We start from the raw sequence: 27715 nt of genomic DNA, 5'->3' as shown, positions 1-27715 counted from the left end.
AATACAGGTAGTGGAAACAGCTCATGCAAGTGCCCTGTGGCAGAATGACACCCAGCATGTTTGAGGAGGGGCAAAGATGCCAACAGTTTGACGGTAGTGAAGAGGGAAGAGCAGATGAAAAGAGGGGCAGGTTATAGGAAACTGGCTTTTACTATGAGTGAAATGAAGGGCTATCAGGATTCTAAGCGAAGGAATGATATGATCTGACTTGTTTAAAAACAGTCATTTTGGCTGCTCTACTGAGACCAGAGGTAAAGGTAGAAAAAAGGCCAATTAAGAGGCTACCTCAGAAATCTGGTTAAGATATAATAACCAGTGACTTGGAAAAGGTTGTAGTCATGAACATAGAGGGGAAAAGTTTGAAATTTGTCACCTGATGTGAAGAGCCAACTCATTAGAAAAGACTCTGATGCTGGGAAAGATTGAGGGCAGTAGAAGAAGGAGACAACAGAGGACGAGATGGTTGGATGGCACCAATGACTCAATGGACATAAGTTTGAGCAAGCTCAGGGAGATGGTGAAGGACAGGGAAGCCTGGCATGCTGCAGTCCATGGGGTCGCAAAGACTTGGACACAACTAAGCAATTGAACAACAAAGAGTTATTTTGGTAGAGTGCTGGGGATAAAAATCTGATTGCAAGGGTTACAGACTAGGTAGGTAGTAAGAAGGAAAGTGAAGTAAAAGTCGCTCAGTTGTGTCCAACTCTTTGCGACTCCATGGACTACACAGTCCATGGAATTCTCCAGGCCAGAATCCTGGAGTGAGTAGCCTTTCCCTTCTCCAGGGGATCTTCCCGACCCAGGAATCAAACCAGGTTCTCCTGCATTGCAGGCAGATTCTTTACCAACTGAGCTATCAGGTAAGCCCAGTAAGAAGGAAAAAGGATAGGCAATTATCTAAAGTCAAATGATGAAGGAAAGAGACTGAAGGGATAAAGAAAGGTTTTATTTTTCATTAAGTGGTAAACCTGAGCACGTCTGCAAGAAAGAAGTTAAAGCTGAGAAAACGAATATTTAAGGCATGGATTCTATGTGTGAAAAAGATACTTTATTTAGCAAGATTGCAAATAATATCATAAAGAGTTGGGATTAAGAACTTAGGTAGAAGTTAGTTATGGAAAAGAGGGATGACAACATGATCCCAAAGAACAGGATGGATGAAAAGACATTTTAAGAAGAAGTTGAAAGCTGACTGCGCTTTCAGATTGGTTTAAGCCTTTCATGAAAATAAGCGGTAAATTCAGTCATCAGGGGAATATGAGCACAAAGAGTCTAAGGAGAACAGACTAAGTCTAAAACAGCTGCTCTTACTAAAGTTCAGTTATTTCACTGATCTCATCAAAAAAGAATGAATAAGAAAGAAATTAAAAAAAAAAATGTCAAGATATTTTTGGGCTGCAGTGCAGGTCCTGTTGAAGTGAGCTAGTCTTACCTCTACCATACCTATATTGTGAGTGAGTGAGTGGAGTTGCTCAGTCGTGTCTTTGCGACCCCATGGACTGTAGCCCACCAGGCTCCTCCGTCCAATGGGATTCTCCAAGGCAAGAGCACTGGAGTAGGGTGCCACTGCCTTCAGTATCAGTATACTGTTTCCACCCTTTTTGCCCCCTACCTCCCTCCTCTTCTTTCAACCTGGCTTTCTGTCCTCCCTTTGAAATCTTTGAAGACCTGAGAGATTTTCATTTACTCTGTTAGTACTTGGATCTGAAGTTATGTGTCTCTATAGGAGGTTTTCTGAGAGACTGTAATCTTGTATTTAAGGGAGTGTCTGATTAGGAGAATCAGATTGGAGCATCTGATTAGAGAAGGAAATGGCATCCCACTCCAGTATTTCTGCCTGGAAAATTCCATGTACAAAGGAGCTTGGCGGGCTATACAATCCATGGGGTCGCAAAGAGTTGGACACAACTGAGCGACTATCACTCACTCACTCACACTGTTTGCATCCCCCATAGATTATAAATTCTATATAAAGGCAAAACATGCTTATTCTGTTCTTCACTGTATCTCCACAAGCAAATGGAACTCAACAACTGCTTTACACATGAATGAATATGTAATGAACACAATCCACATATTGTCAAAGATTCATTAAGGTGTTAAGTGTTTGAAAGGTATCATGACTGAGAGGTATACACTATCCGACTAGCCAACCATCCCTGGCTGATATTTAAATTGCCTTCCTAGACCTATAAAAGATACTACATTGCCCCTTTAAGTAGAAGACAGATTCTGTTCAACAAAACAAAAGGCATCAGGGATAAAATTCAGTATTTTAGGAAAAAAGGCACCAATTAGGTGTTTTGGTTATAGTCAGATTAGAGTTTGAAACTGACCTTTAAGCTACTTAAGTAAGAATTAATTTATCTGGAGTTCTTGATAAATTAATTTATTTAAGTTAATTAAATAAACTTATCTAGTTCTCTAAATAACATAACACAAAATTTCCAGATATTTGAAATCTCAAAAAAATGCATTTCACTTATTCCAGTCATCCAGAACAGAGCTGAATAAAGATGATTTAAGCTCTCAGCTGGTAAAGACTCTGCCTGCAATGCAGGAGACCCCAGTTCAATTCCTGGGTTGAGAAGATCCACTGGAAAAGGGATAGGCTACCCACTCTAGTATTCTTGGGCTTCTCTGGTGGCTCAGATGGTAAAGAATCTACCTGCAACAAGGAAGACCTGGGTTCGACCCCTAGGTTGGGAAGATGCCCTGGAGAAAGGAAAGGCTACCCACTCCAGTATTCTGTCCTGGAGAATTCCATGGAGCCAGAGGAGCCTGGCAGGCTACGGTCCATGGGGTCGCAAATAGTTGGACGCGACTGAGCGACTTTCACTTTCATTTGAAGCTTTATTAAATATGTGATAGCCATCACTATATCAATTACCATACCACACAAGAGTTGTGGAGGGCTGAGTTATGAGAGCTACAAGTCTCTATTTTGAACAGAACTACATGCCTGTTCTTTGTAATTCTTGTTTTTTCAGTTGGCCCTATTTGCTATTACCAAAGAGCCATCCACCTTTTAATCTGTTACTCTATTTTGGAGAAGAGATGGAAATGTGTTTGTTAAAACTGTCTCAAGAGTGAATTTATCACTGAATATTCTTTTGTACTGCTTAGATTTACTACCATGGGCAAATGGTTTTTTTCATTAAAGACAGGGGAAAGACAAGTTTTTGTGTGTGTTTAGTGTAAAAAAGATTTGAAGTGGTGACTTACAGTCTTCTACCTAATGTGCATGAGGTTTTAGAGCACAGATTTAGTTATTTGTCAATTAGATTCATCTACTCTTTTATTTAGTATTATTATTTTGCTTTCTCTCTGATTGTCAGCTATGCTTCTAATAACTCAAAGTTGTTGTTAACTACAACAATAAGTTGTTGTTCTAACTTCTTATGGTCCCTAGCCATTAAGCTAATTAAAAATACAAATATAAAATAAAAACATTCTAGGAACCAATTTTAACTACTTTTAGTTAAGGTTTAAAAAAAGAAATGAGTCAATGTGGGTAGAAGGGTTAGTATTGACACAGAATTATATAATAATAATGGTCGGTATTTTTATAATATACTCAATGAATATTTTAAAAAACTTATCTGTAAACACAAATTGATGAAGGTTTACTTCATACACGTCTTTTCATTAAATATAATGGTGCTATTTCCAATCTGACATTACTCGTTTTGCAGATACCTACCTGCCTGCATGAGCACAGAAGCCAAACTGTGGTTCAGAATAAAGCACTATTTTAAGGTATTTCCATATTCCTGAAAAGAAATTCTGGCACATTAAAATTTATCTGATTGTTCTTGAGGATTATTTTGTCTTCACCCAAAATTATTAGTAAATATTTTTTTCTAAAATATTGAAGTTTGAGTTAAAATAAAGCAGCAAATATTGAATAAAATCTGAAGTGCTCAGCAGAACTGAACAAAACATTTTCTGGTAACTTTCACACAAGCTAAGGAACATAAATTTGAAACGGCATAAATGCTACTGTCAACAGAGAAGTAATTAAATAACTTAAAAATATGAGTGATCTATGATGATCTTTTATTTATTTCTGTGTAGCATGTGGGATCTTTAGTTCCCCAACCAGGGATTGAACCTGCACTCCCTGCATTGGAAGCGTGGACTCTTAACCACTGGACCAATAGGCAAGTCCCCTATTACATAATCTTTTAAAGGGAAGCTTTGAAAATGCCGAAGTTCTAATACAAAGCTAGTCTTTTAGTTTAAGGATGCTTAGATAGCATAGCTGTTAAGACTTCTACACTAATTTTCTAAAATAAGGCAGAAATATATTTTCATTACCTATCATACACTTTTCCCAATATATCCATGGAGGGGGGGACCCAAAAAACTGCCAATGAATCAACTGCCAAATCCAGAGGTCATCTTTTTAAAAATAAGCAATGAAAAAGTTTCTTCTAAAACTTATATGGTGCTGGTGCTAAGTCGCTTCAGTCGTGTCCAACTCTGTGCGACCCCATAGACGGCAGCCCACCAGGCTCCCCCGTCCCTGGGATTCTCCAGGCAAGAACACTGGAGTGGGTTGCCATTTCCTTCTCCAATGCATGCAAGTGAAAAGTGAAAGTGAAGTCGCTCAGTTGTGTCCAACTCTTTGCGACCCCATGGACTGCAGCCTACCAGGCTCCTCCATCCATGGGATTTTCCAGGCAAGAGGACTGGAGAGGGGTATACGCATGTAACAATTCAAACCTTCCTGTGTTCTTCTATATAAGGTTGTAATCAGAGCAAATTAATTATGTTCCACAACAAAGGCATGAAAGCTACATAAGACACATGTTTCACTGGTAGAAATTAAAACTCTGGAAATCACTTTAAGGCTCACTGGGCAGAATCTCCACAGAATTCAAGCTCCAGTATCTCTAGACTGTATCTTATTTTTTCTCAATTAGGAAAAACAGCCTAGGGTTAATTGAAAACAAAACTATCTTAAGCTATAATGACAGAGTTTATCACAGTCCCCCAAATGAAAGACAGCTCTTAAGAATATAACTTGAATAAGGATCATGAATTGGTTCAACATATTTAACTGGTGATTTTATGAATTATAATAAATGCTGCTACTCTCTAAAAATGAATGTATCGAAGATGAAACAACCTCCTTGGCACGCTTACAGCTACACAACACATTTGTATGATTTGAAGCACCAGTGCTGGAGGCTCAGAATAAGCCAACAGGAGGAGGACTCCCACCAAAGCAGCACGCAGGTCTCCTGAGTAGATCCGACGAAACGCTTAGGAGAGTAACCCGCAAATAAGAGGTAAGCACCCAATAGATAAATATAGAGTTAATCTAAAGGCTTTTCCTTTTCTTTCTTAAAAAACTCTGCTACCATAATTTTTTATTTCTACTCAGTGCTTTAAAAACCAAAATGAAAAATTTACAAATGTTAAAGGGAAGATTTTAATGTGGGATTTGTAAGGCTTTATGAAAAAATGATTTAATCTTCCTCCTAGCCTCCCCTCCTTGCCTCAGAAACTGGGAAGGTTAAGAAAAAAAGAAATTACTACTTAAAAAAATAACTGGTTCAAACTTGGCATAAAGTGATAAATTTGGAAAATATCTGTACAGAAACATGCTTTCTTTGAAAGATGAAACAAGTAAAAACAGTTATTTGGATCCTAGGAATACTTTCTCCTCTTCTTTCAAACTATAGAGGAGTTCTAGAAACCCCAGTTTTTTAGAATGAGTTATAAAAATGTTTTATAAAAATGGCATTTATATGAGTATTAAAATAAACTTGATCAGACCAAATCTAATTACAAATAAGGATTCCTATGCTGGTAAATCATGGTGGGGCGGGGGGGTGGGGGTGGGGGGCTTGGAGTCTTTCTAGGTAGAAGGCCAGTGTGTATGAAATGTTCTGTTTGGTGTTTGGATGTTTCTAATCTTCTGTACATATTCTAAAGTAAAGGTAAAATGACAATCAAGGGTCAGCAAGCACCTAGGTTTTCATTATACCACTGAAAAAAATTAATGTATCTCCCACTTCATTAATTGGAACATATCAGGCATATATATGATTTTAGAACTGGTTGTATTGTCACAAATGCACAAGAGACCTATGGAGAAGGGAGGGGCTACTAATAAATTCAACTGCTTTTTTAAACTGGGTTTTATTAAGAAATAAAGAAAATAATGCAATTGATATATTTTATATCTAGGGAGAACTCTCTGGCATTCAAATTCAAACTCGATTCTGCCACAACAAGCAAAAAAAAGGGAGAGAGAGAAACCAAAAAACAGCCTTTTTTTCCCACAGCTATCAGTTTCTTTCACTAAGCCTTCCGAAACCTGAGCCTCTGCAGAACACTAACCACTCGGGCCTCACCTACAGACATGGACAGATGTACTTACACTTTCATTTTATAGAACTTGAAATTCTCTTTTTAAGGAAGGAGTCAACTTTGGCCTTGAGTGTTTGGCATGGGTACAAAGCCTTAAAAAAGCAGATGACCAGCTTAGCTACTGACCATGCTGATCAGTGTCCGGAATCAGATCAAATCAAAGAAAAACAGCGAATGGCTTTCTCTTTTAGAATATTCGAGCAACGTACAAGTCCTGGGCATGTTTTGCAGAGCTCATTTGACCACTTAATCTCTTCTAACTGGTCTGGATTACAGACAGAATCAATAACAGAGAAAATGAAACAGACTGGTGAGGAACAGGGAAATAAACCGCGATGGGCAGCTCTTCTGATACTCATGGTGATAATACCCACAATTGGTGGCAACATCCTTGTTATTCTGGCTGTTTCACTGGAGAAAAAGTTGCAGTATGCTACCAATTATTTCCTAATGTCCCTGGCAGTGGCCGACTTGCTGGTTGGATTGTTTGTGATGCCGATTGCCCTCTTAACAATAATGTTTGGTAAGTATTTCACTTTGTTCCTGCCATCGAACCACAGAACTATGATATACTATTAGAGAAATGGATACTCATTCAGGGTTTAAATATGAATTTGGACTATTTAAAGATACAGGGAGTAAACAGTCCCTCATTTTTCATCATTTTCTATGGTTGATAATCAGTTTTAAAGAGCAAAAAATAATTTCTTAAACAATTCTATTCCCTCTCAGTCACCTAAAACAATCATTAAGAAGTCATCCAAGTTAGCAATATTCATATATTCTGAATGTATTACCTAAAACTTATTGTGAAGAACAGACGACTCTATACTTTATCCCATTACTAGTACTTTTTTTTCTTGATAAAGCAATAGCTAGAACACTACTGTGACAGTTAATGTGCTGGGTTAATTATTAATAATAAGATCTCTGAATCACTAAATGCCGAAATAAATCTCTAAGCTCAAATTTCAATTGGAATTGTTCTGAAAAGTCTTGCTATAGCTCTTTATAGTTTGTGTACTTAAACTGAAGTGTTACACATGTGTTGTGTTAACAAAAAATTATGTTTAGTTGCTAAGGAATGGTCTGGCTCAGAAAATCCCAAGAGATGATCCATCTGTTTAATTTTTATAATTTCTGACCATTCATGTCCTTGATGTATGTTAGAGGAATAAGACCTCTAAGTTATTAAAATAAATGACCAAATCTGAGTTATTACAATAATTTAAAACATAATTAGAACTAAAATTTTAGTTTGTCATAATAAAACAGAAAATGATATTAAAATGATGCAAGTAGTGTATGATTCATGCATAACATCTCTAGTTATGTAATTTGGGTAAATACAATTCTGATGATGAATTATGAAGGCTCTCAAGAATCAGCATTAAAAGGGTATATAACTTATTTAATGCTTGACACAAATTGATAGTCCATTCATTAATTGCTGAAGAAGATGATTATTTACAGCAAATAGAGCTTTTTAGAGTTGCTTATATGGTGAAGATAAAAATATTTCAGGTTATAGAAGTAAAATTTATTAACTAGAATTAGATTGCATGTTTGATTGTACTCAGGTTAAATGTTACATTTTTGTAAGTAATTATAGAAAGGTATCTAATATTAATACTTGATCCCTCAAATACAATTAGATGGTGACAGGCTAAAACTTTCCATTCTTAGCTAGGTGTTAAATTCTTTGGCGGGACAAATAGTAATGTCTTTTCTGCTTTAAAAGACTCTCTCTTCATTAGTATTCTCTATCTATCCCCTCTCTTGTAAGTCTGTAAAAATCCAGTGCAACACACAACCAGGGAAATGATTGAGAAATCTACTCTATAGGACAGCCTAAACAATCTTAATTCTGAATAAAGTTTAAAAGAAGTAAATGAGGATTATATAGGAACATTTATGCATATTTGGTAAAGATTGTACAGGCACCAATTCAAATTTTTATCTCCATGTGCACAACAGTTTAATGTGTGAAGTTACTCTTTAAACTGTGCTGTTAGGCATACGGAAAATGTTAAAATGCTCATACCAACTACAACAAAATTTAATTGACATGTTACATTGAATAAATGAGATTGAAATGTATTTTAACTTTAAAATCCATGAGTTTATAAATATCAATCATCTATTAGTATTTGCAAAATACTGTTGTAGACACTTAACCAACAGTTAGACATTTAAGGAATCTTAAAAGGCAAAGTTTCATGACATTAAAGTAAGCTGATAAACAAAATACAAGAGCAGGTAACAGTGATAATCCCATGTATTTCACAGGAAAACAGCAGGCATACAGCAGCTGAAAACTAAGTTTATATTTACATATTCGGGGCCCAAGATATTCTTAGCTATAAGAGCAAAAAATCCAACATATTTTCACATACAAACAAGCTAAACTGAGAACCACTATTTATTACTGCATTAATTCATTATTGAAAACATTCTACTACGAGAAAATGCATGTTGCCCTCTTAAAAGCTTCAAAAGGATGCATTCATAAACTTGGAACTGCGTATATTATAAATAGGGACCTGAGTTCAAATACTGTTGAGTTTTTAAATAACCTTTCATGTGTTAACTAAATCAATGCATTTATAAGAATTTCTGTAACTTTAAAATGCAGGGGTAGATTTTGTGCATTTTTCTTTCATTATAGGAAAAATCTTCAGAATTTCTGAAGTCTGTACAAACAAAAGTATCCCTGGTTATTGAAATTAAAAAAAATTAACCACTATTAGTGATAAGAGTTATTTCAGTTATCTTAGGGAAATTTAAAGAAAGTAACACTGAAACTTTATATTCTAACAAAATTAAATGAAAAAAAAAAGGACAGCACTGACAATTTTAAAGTGGCTTTTATACTGAGTAACATTTTATCTAAGCAATAATTTGCATATTTGATTATATAGTATTTGAATTTCTATTTTACCAAGATTATTATGACTGATATAACATGGTTTTTCAAATAAATTGTGCTACATTAACTTTTCTGTCACTTCCTCCTCCTTGGGAGCATTGGACTTAACCTTTACTTTCTAGTTTTTTCACTGTCTTGTCTATAATTCTTAAAAACCATGATCATGAATTAGTAGCTTATAATATAAGGCTTGAAGATGCCCAGGTTAGACATATTTGAGTAGAACGCAAAGGAAAAAAGAGTATCATATGCCAGTATAAAAAACACAGGTTATTTACAGTTTAAGAATGTCTCTGAACTTTCCCTTCTCCCATTAAACAAATTATTTAAAATGTAAAGGGACACATTTGGTCATCCATTGGTCATTACTGGCTTCTTTATAACAAATTTAAAACAATGTTTCATGATCTGTAAGTTGAAACAGTATCTGTGGCGCAGCTGAAAGTGGGCATATAAAATGGCTGAAATATGGGGGTTCATTTGAAGCAAGATACCATATGCTTTGAATCCTGGTTCTCTTGTATTGGCTTAGGCAAGTCACTTAACAACATACCAGAACTCAAGCACCCTGTGTGTAAAATGGCTATGCTACATCTTCCACTGCCACTATCCTGTGAAATTGTCAAGTAGGTCCCAGCACATATTATACACTAATAATTGGCAAGTATTTGTACAACAAGCAAAAGGTTTATATACTTAAATACAATATTTAGTTTAGATGTGAGTTTGACCAGAGATGAAATAAATGTATAGCAGTAAAAGAGAAAAAAATCAGTTATTCATTTATACACTGAAAAAACAAGGGAGCAAAGCAATTAAAGGCACTTCTTTCTTAAAAATGGAAATTTTAAAAAACCAATGTAAAATTTTCACAAGTATTAAATCACTCGAAACATTTATAACACTATATTAGACATTTAACCCTATGATCCTTCATATGCTCAAATACAGTGAAAAAACAACAATAACAAAAACAAAGAAGCTTTGTAATAAAAATTTAAGCACTGATCTAGCTGTCTTTTCCAGAAGATATATATAGAAACATAATAATTTCTGAGATTTAAAAAAAAAAAACATACTTGAAAACTATGTCCTTTCTGGACATCAGGACAATTTAGGACTTGTCCTGCTCCAGTATCTTCAAGAACTATGTACCTCAATGAACAGAGTCCCCTTGGAATGGCTTTAAAAATACTCTTTAAATCGTCAAGAGGGAAATCTTTTATGTCCCAGATTCAGAGATTAATGTCAATTACTTTCCAAACTAACAGCATAACTCAGCTTTTCAAACTAAAACTTGCCCCAAGGATAAGCAAGTTTCAGATGAAAATTAATCTATGTCATCAAGAAGCCAAGTTTGTGGTTTAAAAATTCAGGTTTCTATACCAGTTAAAAAGAAAGCCAAACAAACAACTCACCCAAAAGAAAACAAAACAAAAAAGGCATGGCAATGCACATAGGTTATTTATGCTTCTTAGCCATATTTGATATAAATAGTTAAAATTCAACTTTAGTAAAAGGCATACTTTCATGACAAATTTAGTTAAAAGTTGAACAGTTAAATATGTTCTCATGCCCTTTTTCTGAAGTAGAGTTTTCATTTTAATTGGATGCATTTTGCTACCGCAGGCAGGAAAACAAACACTGATTTCATACTGATGGTACGGCTCATTGTTTATAAGTGGGAGGGTTTTAATGGCTGGATTAGTTGGCTAGTTTCTGCCAAACAATAAGAGTAATAAGAACTAACATTTATTGGGTGCTTTCTGTATGCCAGACGTTGTTCTAAACACTTTACACACATCACTGTATTTAATCCTCAAAGCAGCTCTATAAAATGGTATTATTGTCCTCCTCATTTTACAAGGGAAGACATAGGAATAAATAAATGATATTATCTGAACCTAGGAGAACTAATTCTAGAATTCACACTCTTAACCTCTTTTACTCTGCTTTCTCAAATGAAATGAGAAATTGTATCAACCAAAACTGTTGTATTTGGCAAGCAGGCAACATTTTTATCTTAAATAACTTGATCTTAACAGGAGGGCCACAGAATTTTATCTAGAGACAAGGCAGAACCCAATATTGTTTTAAGTTATATTTCATACTAAATGATACATACTATATAATTTAAATGTTTTTTCTTCTGTAATAGTTTTTATTAAAAAAATACAGCCTCAGGAATTTAGTTTAAGTATCTGATAACTTATTTCCCTTAGATTCTTAGATACACTTTTCTGTTTATGTAAATCTTAACTTCCATTTGAAATAATACATTACATTCTTATGGAAATAAGTTAGACATAATACATTGCAACAAATAAATGAAATTATAAATCTTTAAAACCTTTCCAGTTACTCTGAGTAGTAACAAACTTTTCTGACCTCAAGCCTGTCAAATCAATACTAACTGAGAAGACAATTTTAGAATGAAAATATCTGGACTAGGAAAAGTCCTTTTATAAACTGAGAATGTCCAGAGTTTTTAACTTGCATAAATTATTATATTACATGAATTCTACTTAGGCAATTATTTTGGCTTTGTATAAAAGATTTCTATAATATAATCCAATCATCTGTTACTTTTGTTAGTTTCATAAAAACAGCCTACTCACTAATATTTCATGAAACCTGGAATCATAAAGGTTAAACAAAAAGATCTATCACTCTTAATCCTAAATCTCAGTCTCTTTCTTTCTTAAAGAAAATTCTCTATCACGCTTCAACATTTCTAACTGTTATTGATTAAGAAAGCACTGACTAAAGCAAAATATTCTAATGATCTGCATTAATTTTAGTAACCCCTTTCTGCTCCAAAATTGTAGAGTTTATAAATTCTTTTTGCTGGAAAACAAAGCTAACAAGGCTTCTAGGCTTAGCTAAAACCAAGACTAAAGAGCGTTCCCTCTTAGTTCACAATCAGAAGTATGTAGGTCAAACAGTGCAATTCCAGAGATATATACTTTTAATATGAGAGTTCTACTGTGGCCTGCTGCTCGCGGCTACTAGATTTCTGACCAGAATTTTCCAGACGATAACTGAAAAGAACACAATCCAAAATTAGAATAGCTAAATAGGCAAGTGTAAATTATTAGCAACCCATTTAAAAGATGATAGAGAGCAGGCATTTTACAAGAGGAAGCCTAAGACATAAGACCTTAATTAACTGCCTTTTAAAATCTTTAACTATGATCAGAATCTCTGGCTGGTAGCTCTAGATTTGAGTATTTTTCTGTTTGCTGCTCAGTTCTAAACCTGAACTTCAGGACAGTTTAAAATGCAGCCTCACTTTTAAATAGTTTCCACTGCAAAACTATCTCAGTCATAGATGATTCTTTTCACTCTATTTAGGCCATTAATTTCCTTAAGCTCAGGTCAAAGAATACACTGCTGCCTTTGACTGTTCAAGGTCCTTTCCTGCTAGTTAAAAAGAAAACTGAACACCACAGCTACGAGGGAGAAAATCTAACTGATTAGATTCTTCCTAAACACAAGTATCTCTGCCATATTTTATTTCTTTTGTTTATTTTGAGCAGTCTCCCATTAAGTTTTTTATATGGAATTCTGAGTGCCTATCCTATGCCAGCAAACTCAACAAACAACCTTTTCAAGAAAGCAGGGCTTCTCAAACACTAATCTGCATACAAATCACCTAAGCTTATTTCCTTCACCTGCAGTCTGATTCAGCAGGTAGGGAGCCTGCCGTTCTAAAAAGTTCCCAGGTGACGCTGATCCTTGCAGATCTGAAGAGCGTATCTTGAGCAGCAAGGTCCTAAAGAACACTTTCAATTAACATTTACATTTTAGTAAGTTTTGATAAATAAATGCTCCCCCTCACATTTAAAGACTTAATTATACCTGATTTTACCCATCTGCAAAATCAGGATATAATCTCTAAGGTCCCTTCCAGCTCAGTGACTAACTTTTATTATCTCCATCCCTTATCCCCACCCCAATTCAATGAAGTAGGAAAAGCCTGATTAAAGTAATTTACTTAAAAGTATGAATTACTCCCTCCATCTGATGCTTTAAAGCCTTTTTAAAGAATCTGCTGAAGATGCAACCAAGTACAAAGGAATCATTTATTCTTTTTCAATAAAAAAAATCTCAATACGGATTTAAAAAATATTTTAATATTCCTGTTGGGAATGCCACATACCAACTGCGGAAGCAGAAGGCACCAATGGGAGTATTTGTCAACTTTGCTAGCTTTTTTGGTGAAATACCAAGTATTTTTCACTGAGATCCTACTTGATTCTTAAAAAAAAAAAAAGAAATTCAAGTCTATCTAAAACATCTTTCCCTAAATTATAGTCTTTATTTTGGTGGGGTGGGGCTGGGGTGGGGTCTAACCTCTCTCCACCCCTCAGGCTTCCTGAATTTAAACAGTTTACAACTAAAGGGTCTCTTGGTCCTCTGAAATCCTGAGATAATCTTGGTTCCCCCTCCAATTACCTCAATTATTTTATACCTGTCAAAGGCAGATACACTTGCAAAAACCAAGAAAAGTAGTTTACATTTCGTCAGCGGACATACAACAATTAAACCATACAAAGGGTTTAGATAATCTCATATGTATGGCATTTGTTCTACACAGAAGCAATGTGCCTTTATAGGAAGTTCTAAAATTTATGTGTTTATAAAATGGATTCAAACTGAAATACTCTAGGGCAAATGCTATAATAAATTTTAGTTGTTTTAAAACTGCAAAAAAATATAGTAGTGAGTATATATGTACAATGTATAGTCTATCAAATTCATATATGTATGGATACTCTTCTAAGTAAGTTTATTGGAAAACTACATAGAATATTCAATAGCATACCCTAAACCTGAAATTTTTAAAAAAATTTAATATTCTAAAGTGTTTAAGACTGTATGAGGTATAGGTATGAGGTATAAATGCTTTTTAAATACTTTGTTAAATTAATCACCATGCCTAATAATGAGATGTTCTTTTTAAACCCAAAATCTGTATTATATCTCAAGTGCTTAGAGTGAAGGACGGACTTTTGGAAGGGTAACAATCCACTTCTCTCTGGAATAACCTAAAGCCATTCCTACTGCAAACTTTATTTCAGAACTACTTCTGTCAAAAGGAAAACTCAAGTCATTCCACTTAGTTATTTCACCAAATTAGAGTTTGCTATAAACAAGGCTCATGCTGCTGCTGCTAGTTAATGCTAGAAATGAGCCCAAATCCCAGGCCTGAGACTCCCATGCTAATATTATTTTTGCCACATTACACTGCTTCCTCTATCTGGCAAAAGGTGTTGTTGTTGTTTTTAAATAGCAGCTTAAAAATAAATTTTATCAGAATAGCAAAATTAAGCTGTAACACTATATACATTTCTAAAAAATTACAAAAGAAATAGACAAAGAGTAAAGGTCAAAATCATGCTAAAAATGCTAAACTGATTTAGAAAGAGTTGTAATTACTATACAAAACAAAATCTATTTAAAAGGTGCCATCTATAGAAATGTATATATTGTCAACTTTATTATCTGAAGTTTTCTTGGAAGTTAAGTTGTAAAATTTCAGATGAATATTGAAAAAGGTTAAAAAATATTTATCAGTTAAAAAAGAAACTGCAGGAGAATATGATTTTGTTTTTTTCTTTCTTTCTTTCAGAGGCTATGTGGCCCCTCCCACTTGTTCTATGCCCTGCCTGGTTATTTCTTGATGTTCTTTTTTCTACTGCATCCATTCTGCATCTCTGCGCCATTTCAGTGGATCGTTACATAGCCATCAAAAAGCCAATCCAGGCCAATCAATATAACTCACGAGCTACAGCATTCATCAAGATTATCGTGGTGTGGTTAATTTCAATAGGTACGTGGGGAATGCCAGGGTGTGGGGTGGGGTATACATGCTTTTGGTTCCTTTTGGCTAGGAGATTATCAGGCCTGGCAGACAGTGATACATCAATACAAACTCCTCATAACATTACACTCATCATATAGCTTCTAAACCACTGTATCACAAAAAAGGTGAAAAAGCAGAAAAGTTCATGGCTTGTTGTTGACATGCAGGAAGACTAAATCTGAAATAGTTTTCATATTTGTCAACCAATCATTAAGGCCTAGGTAGCATACAGAATCTTGAAATGTTATTAAAGTAACACCAAAAAATGCCATGCATCTTAAATAACACCTAAGAAAATAAATAGGAAATGAGAAAAAGAATCAAAACATTTTATGTCGATATCAAAGTTCATATAGTCACCTTGGAAATTAATATGTATATAGACTAGACACATCAGTGTCTGTTTAAGTGTTTTGAACATGTTTATAATTTTTTTTTTGGCTATACTGCATGGCATGTGAGATCTTAGATCTCCAACCACAGGGATTGAACCTGTACCCCTTGCAGTGGAAGTGTGGAGTCTTAACCACTGGACCACCAAGGAAGTCCTTGAATGTGTTTAATTAGAAATGTTAAGAGAGATATAAATGACATTCAGAAATAATTTCTGTATATTTCTTAACTGTTTTATGCCCCTGTGCCCATCTTTAATACTCAAAGATAGCTGCTATAATAGAGTATCTGAGAATGAAGTAAAGCATAAATGGTAACTCAAATCTTTTATAAGCTAATATCACAAAAACAAATAGATTCACAACAGTTACAATGATCATTAACAGACTGACCAGTATGTTCACTTCCTCCTAGTAAGGAAAATTCAAAGAGGAAAAAAATCAAGAGAGACTTGAAATAATTGAGAGACTTGAAATGCTAGAAAGAAATCAAGTAAAGATGTGACTTCTTTCTCTAATGAGAAAAAAAGAGACACTGGGGATTAGGGGCAAAAAACAAGAAAGCAAGACATTGAAAATGACCTACATATTCTTGGAATACAGATACCAAGACCAACCCTCTTTTGAAAACTTTGGAGGTTAAAGGAAGGAGTGTTACTACTCTGGCTTGGGAAGAAATTAAGAGTCAAGGAGAAGTCTATTTATCTGCAAGCAGTGAGAAAAAGCTAACTTTGGGGAAAGAGGCTGATTGATAGAACAGAAGAGGTCCCTAAAAAAGAAGCTATGGAAAGGGCATCAGAGATAATGGGTGACAACTGCCAAAATTTAAAGTGGAGAGAAAGAAAACTGAAGTTCATGTCAAAAACCCCATATCTTTTTGGTAAGCTCAGGGCAATGAGAGGAAAGGAAAGGGAAACAGTGTGTGTTGCAGTAGGGTGGAAGCGAGGGGTGGAATGGGGGACAGGGCAAAGGTGGAGGGAAAATAGGAGAAATGGCTCCTTAAGAATTAAAACATTTGAAACTGAAATATATATTCAAGCCAATATAGAGCCTGTTGGTAGAAGCTGTACCTCGATTAAGCCTGGATGACATGAATTTATATTGATAAAACTGATCAAATTTATAGAGTGCTTATATGTTAGACACTAAGAATACAAAAATAAGAAAAAGAATCTTTTCACTCAGGAAGATGGTCTCATAGTAAGTACTAAGTATACAGAAGAAAAGAATAAAAAGATGATCTCAGATTTACAGCTTACAAGGGATCTTACAAACCTATTTTTTCCTTCTATAGATGAGAAAAGAAACCTAGAGGTTTTAAATAGTTGGCTTAAAGACCTATGGTTTTTAGCACAAAGGCCAAGATCAATGCCATTTTCATTTTATCACACTCTATGCTGTAGAACCAATGACAATTTAACAAATTTGTAAAAGAAAAGGCAGATAATGATGTTAGTTCAGTTTTTAAACTCTGAAAGTGCTGAAAAGAGCTCACTTTCTTCTTCTGGATTTACAGTTATCCCAGGTAACACCTGACAACAGTAAGGTTGAAAGGAGAGTAACAGGGTAAGGTATAAAAAATACCAGAGAAGACAAAGGTTACTGACCAACAAGTTGGTTGAGAAGATAACATAAGCCTTGATGGGAGTTAATGGAATTTGGGAAAAAGTGAAGGATGAACTAGAGGTCAAGATAACTGTGAAAAGAAGTTCTACAGTAATGAAGAGCAGCAGGACAAGAAAGGGAAATAACCGTTCATGATTTTAGATATGGGATAATTTTAAGTGGACTTATGGATGGCTTCTTGGACTGCAAGGAGATACAACCAGTCCATTCTGAAGGAGATCAGCCTTGGGATTTCTTTGGAAGGAATGATGCTAAGGCTGAAACTCCAGTACTTTGGCCACCTCATGTGAAGAGTTGACTCATTGGAAAAGACTCTGATGCTGGGAGGGATTCGGGGCAGGAGGAGAAGGGAACAACAGAGGATGAGATGGCTGGATGGCATCACTGACTCGATGGACATGAGTCTGAGTGAACTCCGGGAGTTGGTAATGGACAGGGAGGCCTGGTGTGCTGCGATTCATGGGGTCGCAAAGAGTTGGACACGACTGAGCGACTGAACTGAACTGATGGATGGCTTCAGTAATGCAAACAAATAACTGGAGGTGAAGAGTTCAAGAAATATAAACTTAGGCATTAGAAGAGTCATCAATGGGATGAAATTATGGAAGATGATAGAATGGAACAGGGGATAGAAAACTATAGCAAAGGGCTAAACCCATTAAGGAAGACAGACAATATATCCTGGAGGTTGGTAGAGGATCCAGATGGAGAACAGTGTAAGTAGCTTACACACGCTTTGAAAGAGATGTGCTTTTGGGGGGGGGGGGGTGGGGTGGGGAGAACAGTGTAATGGTTACTGGAAGTAATAGGACAGAAGGACCAGTGAAAGTTTTCTGCAAAGGGCAAGATAGTAAATGTTTTGGTCTTACAGATTCTGTATGATTTCTGTCAAAACTACTCAGCTCAGCAGCAGAACAAAAGCAGCCACAGACCATATATTAACAACGGGTATGGCTCTGTTCCAACACAATTTTATTTACAAAAATGGAAGACAGGCCAGATTTGGCCATTGAGCCACAGTTTGTTGACCCCTAGAGTAGAACAGAAAGTATACAGATCATCTTTCTGGTGATATACCTGAGAAAAAGCAGACAAGGCAGCAGCCTTCATTAGAAAGGGTTTGAGGAATACATTCTTGTCAAGGTCTCTATGCTACAATAAAAAGGCGATGTAGATGACAGGAATATGTTCAGATTCAGAGAAGTGAATCCTTCTATGATACCTCAAGAATCCTAGAGGTGTCTAAAGATCAATTAACTCAGGCTTACTTTAAAATATCTGCTGTTTCAAAGGGAAAAGATTAGGGCCAACCCTTGTGTTCTCTTCCTAATAAGCTATTTCACTAATAAGCAAGATCATATTTAAATACCTACTTCATAATATTTAAAGTATAAGAAAATTAGCATGAAATATATTGCTTTCATTTCTAATGGAGGAAAATGCAATCCTGAAAATAAATTTCATGATCCACAAACTCTTAAGTAACATTTAATAAAAAACAATGAACCCTTAGTTTTCCCTAAGAAGTCAGAAAGAAGAAGTTAAAAGACATTCACAAATATCAAAAGATAAACTGTCTGTTAAATGAAACTGGGTAAGCTCAGAGATTAAAAAATAGGTATCAACTCAGAACTAAGATACTGCATGAATGTATTCTTAAGTCTTTTGAGCTCAATCACATGGGATATTAAGATAAAAGCAGCTTCTCTCCTATATTCCTTTCTTTAACCTGGGATAGCTCAAGAAACAAAAATAGATACTCTGAAGTGGAGAATAAATGAAGACATTCTCTATGTCATGGGTACAATATAGTTTTAGGGACGCTTTAATTATACAATTGAAACCACTAACGTGTCTCTTTAAAAACAGCAGGTTTGCCTACTTAGATTCTGTTTGTCAAATCTTCCATTGATTAAGTGCTTTGATTCTGCCTTGCGGGTACCAGGAATTAACATATACTAATAGTGAAATGTCAGTAAGACAAACTTTAAAAGGATCTAATCAAAGGTCATAACTCAGTTTATCTTGTTTTCCTTAGGCATTGCCCTTCCAGTTCCTATTAAAGGGATAGAAACTGATGTGGCTAACCCAAACAACATCACCTGCGGGCTGACAAAGGATCGTTTTGGCAGTTTCATGCTCTTTGGCTCACTGGCTTCCTTCTTCACACCTCTGGCCATCATGATTGTCACCTACTTTCTCACTATCCATGCTTTACAGAAGAAAGCTTACTTGGTCAAAAACAAGCCACCTCAACGCCTAACATGGTTGACTGTGTCCACAGTTTTCCAAAGGGATGAAACACCTTGCTCATCACCAGAAAAAGTGGCAATGCTGGATGGTTTTCACAAGGACAAAACTCTGCCCAATGCAAGTGCTGACATACTTATGCGAAGAATGTCCACAGTAGGGAAAAAGTCAGTACAGACCATTTCCAATGAACAGAGAGCCTCAAAGGTTCTCGGGATTGTATTTTTCCTCTTTTTACTTATGTGGTGCCCCTTTTTTATTACAAATGTAACTTTAGTTTTATGTGACTCGTGCAACCAGACGACTCTCAACATGCTCCTGGAGATATTTGTGTGGATAGGCTATGTTTCCTCAGGAGTGAATCCTCTGGTCTACACTCTCTTCAACAAGACATTTCGGGATGCATTTGGCCGGTACCTCACCTGCAATTACCGAGCCCCCACATCAGTAAAAACCCCTGGAAAATGTTCTAGTAATATCTACTTCCAGAATCCAATGGCAGAGAATTCTATATTTTTTATGAAACATGGAATGCGAAATGGCATTAATCCTGCCATGTACCAGAGTCCAATGAGGCTCCGAGGTTCAACCGTTCAGTCTTCATCCATCATTTTACTAGATACACTTCTCCTCACCGAAAATGAAGGTGACAAAACTGAAGACCAAATCAGTTACTTATAGTAGAAATGGCACAATTTTAATATAATGATGAGTAAGATGATTAAGAAAATATAAATATACCAGAATTATATAAAGAACTTTATATCATGTATCAAAAATCATCTCTTAATAAATTAAGAATTATGTATTAAGATTATCCAATTTTCTTTATTTGGGCAAAACTATTCTACTACTAATAAAAAATCATTTTTGTAGAGTTGAAAATTAAAACAATCCAGCACACTGGTTAAATGTTAAGATAGTCAAATGAAATAAAATTAATAAATCAATAAACTTGTGGTTTAGAAAAAAACAATGTCACCATACAAAAAAACAATGCTACCATAAGAATTTATTTAGTTCCTAACTGCATGCTAAGCTATGCCAAGAATGAAATAAACAAAACAAACAAGCATTAACCTTGTCTTCAAGGCAGAACAACAGTGATAAGAGGTCTAAAAATAAGAGTATCAAATAATGATCACATCTGAAGATAAGCTAAGACTGCCATTTAAGTTTGGCTTAGTTAAATGTGGGCTTCCCTGGTGCTTCCCATGGTAAACAATCTGCCTGCAATGCAGGAGACCCAGGTTCAATCCCTGGGTTGGGAGGATCCCCTGGAGGAGGGCATGGCAACCCACTCCAGTATTCTTGCCTGGAGAATACCATAGACAGAGGAGCCTGGTGGGCTATAGACCACCGGGCCACAAAGAGTCAGACATGACTGAGTAACTAACACTTTCACTTTCACTTTAGTTAAATGCAGCCACAATTTTGCACTGATCAGGAAACTGTCTTGATGAAAGGGGGTAAGGGAAGAGACTATCTGGATATCACACAAAAGAACTGGATCTTGGAATTACAGCTCTTTGTTAAACGGCTCATACCAGGCATTTACTGAGCAGAGGCAGGTTTCCTAGAGGAAGAAAAAGCAAATGAAAACAGTCTTGGGTACATGAACCTTATGTTTCTCGAAGAGCATGTGTAAACTAGAGGCATGGGACTTTAATCCAGGAACCTAAACTTTAATGAATTTATAAATAAGATCATGGCTGCCCAAGCTTGCTCAAAGAGTTGGCTGAACTTCTGGCACAGTATTTTTTATTCATCGGTTTGTCATTTTAATTTGCACTGCTAGACGTGGAACAAATCCAATCTGTGTCATTTACTAGTTATTAATAATTTGAGAACTTGGTTTTAACTGCAGCACCTTAGACAAGTTGATTACATTTAATTTTCTTCATCCATGAAGTTTTAGATAAAAGCATTCCTAACATCTTTTATCGTTTCTACTTCTTATAAGAATCATATTATGAAGGAAACACACACACACCAAAACCCTGAATGGCCTTTTAGAAATAAAAAACACATAATTCATTAGCTGGATCTGAGAATTCTTAGCAAAGCCTAAAAGCAGCTCAGGGAAGACATCTGCTGCTGAAACTGGGAATTGAGCACATGTATGAGCTACAGTAAATACAAGAGCAGAAATGAATTTTGTTAATTAGAGATCAAAGCATGGTCAGGTTAAAAAAGGGAAAAAAAAAACAGTTTTCATGAAAACTCAACTTCCTGTGTGGCAGAATATACACACGAGGTGACTGAGTTATATGATATAAAATATAAAGTGACTAATAGGAAGAATTAGTAGCTGATAATGAATAAATAAAGGAAGAGATCCTGATGAGTAAGATTCTTTATACAGGCCAATAGTTACTAAGGGTACACCTAAAAGAATATATTTCTCATATGAAAATTATCTTCTCATAAAAAACCCTCCCTGAAAGGCAAAAGTAAAACCATTAATTTTTGTTTTTAAATTGTGTCTAAGCTTAGAGCAAAAATAAGGAAAGGTTAGCATCACAGGTTGGCTAGAATGATATGCCAAAGACAACAGGAAGGAAACAGAACTACTCAGCTTCTATTCTGCTTCCATCTTTTGTCTCAAGAGAATGATTTTTAGACCAGAAAAAGTAATGTTAAAACTGATCAAAATGTAAAATAGGTGAAGAGACTGGCTACCTTAAATGGGTTCAAGTCTCTAAGCTAAATGAATCACATCCCTGAAATAGAACCTGTGAATATAATTATAGAACCATCGCTGACAAATCTGAGGAAAAACAGAAAATGGCAAAGGTACAAAAGGACTGTAAGTGGCAAATATCCTAACGTTCAAAAAGAGAAAAAAGGGATGGGAATCAAGACATTTAAACTGTGGAGTCTGTTGTAGATCTTCTGAAAAAAATGTGGAATAGCTTAATACAAATAGGTTTTATCAGATCTTAGAAAAGAAATCAATGAACACCTGATACTTCTATGAATCTACTAAAATCAGTAATAACCAATTAACCACATACTCTGTTTTAGAGGTACGAGACTAGTTGTTTTGTCACTAAGTTGTATCCAACTCTTTTGCGCCCCCATGTACTGTAGCCCTCCAGGCTCCTCTGTGCATGGAATTTTCCAGGCAAGAAAACCAGATCTGTATAAATACCACGTCTTCAGGATTTAGTGAAAGCTCTCCAGTGTTTTTGTGAACAAGCTGGACAAATGAGGGTTAGAGGATAATACACTGAAGGAGATTAGTATTTTGTTAAACAACCTCCTTCAACAAAACTGACTGGTGAAAGGAGAAACCTATTAGCATGCTATATGGATCTGAGCTTTGCTGTTTTAGCCAACATTTTTATCCAAAATAGGAAAAAAGTATTTAGTGTCTACACTAAATGGCTAACTTTCTATCTTGCATCTTAGAGAAGGTCCTCTAACCAGTTCAATGGATGCTGAACGAGTATTTGTTGGAAAAAATATATATGTATATATATTATTTGTTGAATTACATTACAATCTTTACAACAAAGGTTTATTCCAGGAACTTGGGGTAGAAAATCTGTACCAGAGGTTAAAAGAACACGAAACTCAATCTTACTTGTTCCTTCAGATTCCCATCCCTAAATTACAGTTCAATTTCATCACAATATCCAAAAAAAGAGTATCCAATATCCAGCCAAAAAAAGAGCTGAAAGAAGTACTTTTAATCTTCCTGTGTTGCACTTTAAAGTACCTTAGTGAAAAGAAACTATGTGAGATCAGACAGCAGAACTATTTTAAGAGGTGTTATTGCACCTACTGCCACCATTACAATTGCTACTACTCACACCCACTTGACTAGCACTTACTAGTGCCAGATACCATTCTAAGGGCTTTAGATATATTAACTCACTTAGTTGTCAAAAAACAGTCTTAGATACTATTACTCTACCTCTTTTACAGAATTTTACAGATGAGGAATCTGAAATTCAAAGAGGCTAAGTAACAAGCTCTAAGTCACTCAGACTTTGAGTGACTCAGTAAGCGGCAGAGCCAAGATTCAATTCTGGCAGGTTGGTTTCAGAGTGTGTCCCCTGGATCACAACCATACTATGATGCCACGGGCATCTCCACATCTGCAAATTGTTCCCTCTTCTGCATTTTAACTAAGCCTATTACTTTTCACTCTCATTAAAGAGCTTCAAGAACTCTACAAGCCTGTGTGAAAGACAGCATCCCACTTGAATTACCAAATGAGAAGAGGACTGCTACTTCTCAAATAGCATCCCAATCTCTCGAAACATACTGGCTTCTTTTTCAGAGGAACAACACTAACTTTATTATTAAATGGTCCACATTCTGAACCTAGATAGATTTCTCAGAGAGTCAGTTACTGTGTAACTACTAATTACAAATGGGAATGGAATATAAACAGAATCAAAACTTAGAAATTATTACCTGAAGAGAATGAACCCAAGTGATTCTACTGCTGCCCTCCTGACGTCATCATTAACATCGCTTACCTAGGAAAAATTTCAAAGGATGATTACATTATATACTACATGCATTCTATTACTACAATCATTGTATTGCATGCATTCTATTACTAGAATAAACTGATATGAGTGGCCCACATCATTTAAATGTAAATTAGATCTCATCTGTATATTACCGTAGCTATCTTCCTATTCACAGTTTCACTTTCAGCAGTTTCAGTTACCCACAATCAACTGTGGTCTGAATTTATTTATCGAATGGAAATTTCCAGAAATAAACAACTCACAAGTTTTAAACTGCATGCATTCTCAGTATTGAGATGAATTCTCATGCTGTCCCACTCTGTCCCAACTGGGATATAACCCTTTGGTCAGTGTATCCAAGCTGTATTTGTTATTCACCCACCAGTCACTTAGTTACCCACTCATTTATCAGATCCACAGGGTTTTACAGTGCTTATATTCAAATAGGGTTTCCCGGTAGCTCAGCTGGTAAAGAATCTGCCTGCAATGCAAGAGACCCTGGTTCGATCCCTGGGTTGGGAAGATCCCATGGAGAAAGGATAGGCTACCCACTCTAGTATTCTTGGGCTTCCCAGGTGGCTCAGCTGGTAAAGAATCCACCTGGGTTCGATCCCTGGGTTGGGAAAATCCCCTGGAGGAAGGCATAGCAATCCACTCCAGTTTTCTTGCCTGGAGAATTCCTAGGGACAGAGGGGTCTAGTGGGCTGCAGTTCATAGGATCACAAATAGCCTCTAATTTACTTAATAATGGTTACTTAAAAGTTTATTATTGTTTACTTAATAATGGTTAAGTTTATTTAGTTAACTTACATTATTTAATTTACTTAATAATGGTTTACTTAATAAAGGTTATATTAGTTTACTTAATACTGGCCCCAAAGCACAGAAGTAGTGATACTGGCAATTCAAGTATTCTCTTACTATGCCTAATTTATAAATTAAACTTTATTACAAGTATGGATGTATATATGAAAAAACATAGTATGTTTCAGTACTATCCATGGTTTCAGGCATCCATTGGTTGTTTAACAACATATATCCATGTATAAGGCGGGCGGACTACTATATTCCTCTATTAGAATGTCTTACCCAAATTTAGAAAGATTCATCTGAGAATTTCTTCATTTTAAGACTTAAAATCCTTTACAGCTTGGTTAAGTTTAAGATTCAGGGATAGTTTTAAAGATTATTTCAGCTGTACTATAGCATTTGTGGCCCACACCAAAAATCTAATCGTTTCTTCATTGTTGTTTTAAAAAAAATATGCCCTAAACTTAAGCAAAAGACAAACATCTAGAACATACCACATGTTGCACTGATAAATAATAAATTGCTAATAAATACTGTGTGATGTGAACATCTCTAGGAAGAAAAAAATATTAACAGTATTAAACCCTTTCTTGCATAGGAAGATGACCTTGGGTCTACCTTCTCCCAGCACCAAGATGGTAGAAACGTCCTGGGTGAAGACATAGGGAATGTCCACTGTGTCATCAGACAACATTATTGAAAAACTACACCTGAATTGGGTGACTATGAGTGGAAAAAGCCTACTGGAAAACATGGGCACTGGCTCTCCTGTGCAGTGTGTCTCCTGTCACAGAGCATGTCCCTCAGGGTTACCTGGAAGCTAACTTCACAAGTAAAAAGAAGTTGTCTCTATTGTTCATCAGATTTCCCTACCCTGGGGTGGCTGCACACATTCACATGGTCTTGTCTCTTACTAACGAGGGTTTCCCTTGGAACAGAGTTCCAGAAGTTGCCCTGAATGACTTTAAGGACTTCTACTCAAATAAGACACACCATTATCTGGAAAAGCTAAGTGACCCTGGTGCTCAGTTATGGCTGACTGTATTCAATGGAAGAGAATATGAATCTGAGACCACTGGTGGTGATTATGTGGTGTGGGTGTTACAGTCATCAACACATTGAGGGTCCATCTCTATACAAGAAAGGGTTAGAATACTTACAGCAACATGTAGCAGGCGTCGAATAGCTTTGTTGTTACCTGAGCCACAATAAGCCATGGCTACAGTATACATTCCAGATCGTCGAAGAATTGGATCCTAAGAAATAATTCAACATCATCAACTTATTTCAAATAGTAACTTCTTACAGGCTTAGTTGCATCCATAAGGGGAGCTGGTTTTAGGCAGAAAATGAACTAAAAGAGAACCATTTTGTGGTTGGTAGTTTTCTAAATGAATGGGAAAATTAAAGGCTCTAACACGGGAATAATTAATTACTTTTAATTCCCAGTATTCTGTTCAACATATCTATGCTGCCTCACACTTTTTAGGATGTATAAACTCAAGCCAACTGCCCTATATCTTTCATTTGTCAAACAACAAAGAAGCTTGCTATTCTAATTTGCTTTTTACCTTATCACTTAATTCTTGGGCACTGAGCTATGAGTGGAAGAGATATGGAGTTTGACAGCTGAGCAAAATAATTAGTAGTTTTATCAATAAACTATAGCAGTGGATTTTTTTTATCCGATTACAGAGGACAGTACTGTTTACCACTATCTACTTACTTTATGCAATACAGAAAAAATGGTTTCACTGTTGTAAAAATAAGACACACACACACAGACACACACACACACACACACATCTTGTTTTTTGTTTTTACAACAGTAAAACCATTTTTACTATATTGTATATGGTAGGTAGACAAGACAGGGGCTTCCCTTGTGACTCAGTTGGTAAAGAATCTGCCTGCAGTGCAGGAGACCTGGGTTCGATCCCCAGGTCAGGAAGATCCCCTGGAGAAGGAAATGGCAACCCACTCTAGTACTCTTGCCTGGAGAATTCCATGGATAGAGGAGATGGGCAAGCTATAGTCCATGGGATCGCAAAGAGTCAGACACGACTGTGTGACTTTCACTTTTCAGTTTTTCAAAAACAAGACAAAAGGCAAAGGAAAAAGAACTCATCCAAATAAATAAGTCCAGAGATGGGCACTGTTTTGTGATGAAAAAACAATGAAGTAAACTTTGTATCCTATTAAATGTTTATGAAATCATCCCCAAAACATTATTTCTAAAATAAATCAACTTACAATTTCTAAAGATCTTTTCTAAATCTGCTTATTTGAAAACCACTGAAGTCTTAATCTCAAATTAGCCCTGCTCACCTCTTCTAATTAGTGTTTTTCTTGCCTAAATTTTATTAGGCTTTATATATCTTTCGAGAAGTTTCATCGATAAATGTACCTAGGAGTTCTGATGGGAACAGAGATAATTTCTAGTCAAGGTTAAGTGTTTCTGTAAATGTTAGATATAATAATTAAAGGGTGAGGAAAAGGAGGGAGGAAAGGATGAATAATATGTGATCTCACCTTATCACGGCAGAGAGATTCAATGAGAGCATCAGCCTCTTCCATCCTCCCGTACATCACTAACGCAATGCCAACTGCAAGACCACGGAGAATCTTCTCATGCTGAGTTTCCTGTGCATAGCCAACCATGTCCTCAATAGCCTGGGCATTTTTAGAGCCCAACATAACCAAACCTAGGGCCAGGCCAGCTGCTTCGCCTAGTGAATAAGCAAAACATTAAATAATAAGAGTTAAGTATGTAAATAAAACATATTCTACTGGAAGTGCTAACTATTAACAGCTATCAAAATAACCATCAACTTCTGTAGCATTTTTTCCAAGCCATCAGATATAAAGGAGGATAGTTTATATGGAAGTCCATCCATATATTTATAGCTATTTTCCTTTTAGATTGTGATAGGATATACCATGAAATCCTGCAGTGATTTCAAAT

At 35.8% G+C, this 27715-nt stretch overlaps 2 protein-coding genes across 3 annotated transcripts in view; one reads left to right on the top strand and one right to left on the bottom strand.

Annotated features, from left to right (window-relative positions):
* The window catches only part of PSMD1 (proteasome 26S subunit, non-ATPase 1), an 82493-nt gene that overhangs the window by 32051 nt on the left and 22727 nt on the right, over positions 1-27715 (bottom strand). For both annotated transcript variants that reach the window (XM_006050128.4, XM_025278452.3), the window contains 3 exons: positions 27283-27479; positions 25911-26006; positions 23879-23943 (listed from right to left, as the gene is read on the bottom strand). In XM_006050128.4, coding sequence (XP_006050190.1) covers positions 23879-23943; positions 25911-26006; positions 27283-27479 — 358 coding nt within the window. The remainder of the gene's footprint in view (positions 1-23878; positions 23944-25910; positions 26007-27282; positions 27480-27715) is intronic.
* On the top strand, positions 5174-20259 carry HTR2B (5-hydroxytryptamine receptor 2B). Its single transcript, XM_025278453.3, has 4 exons — positions 5174-5297; positions 6202-6907; positions 14949-15149; positions 19239-20259. Exons 2-4 carry the CDS (start codon positions 6385-6387, stop codon positions 20129-20131), a joined length of 1617 nt encoding a protein of 538 aa, XP_025134238.2. The 5' UTR covers positions 5174-5297; positions 6202-6384; the 3' UTR covers positions 20132-20259.

Source organism: Bubalus bubalis, chromosome 2, assembly GCF_019923935.1.
Source record: "Bubalus bubalis isolate 160015118507 breed Murrah chromosome 2, NDDB_SH_1, whole genome shotgun sequence".
Taxonomy (NCBI): Eukaryota; Metazoa; Chordata; class Mammalia; order Artiodactyla; family Bovidae; genus Bubalus; species Bubalus bubalis.
This window is presented reverse-complemented; position numbering and strand designations above follow the sequence as displayed.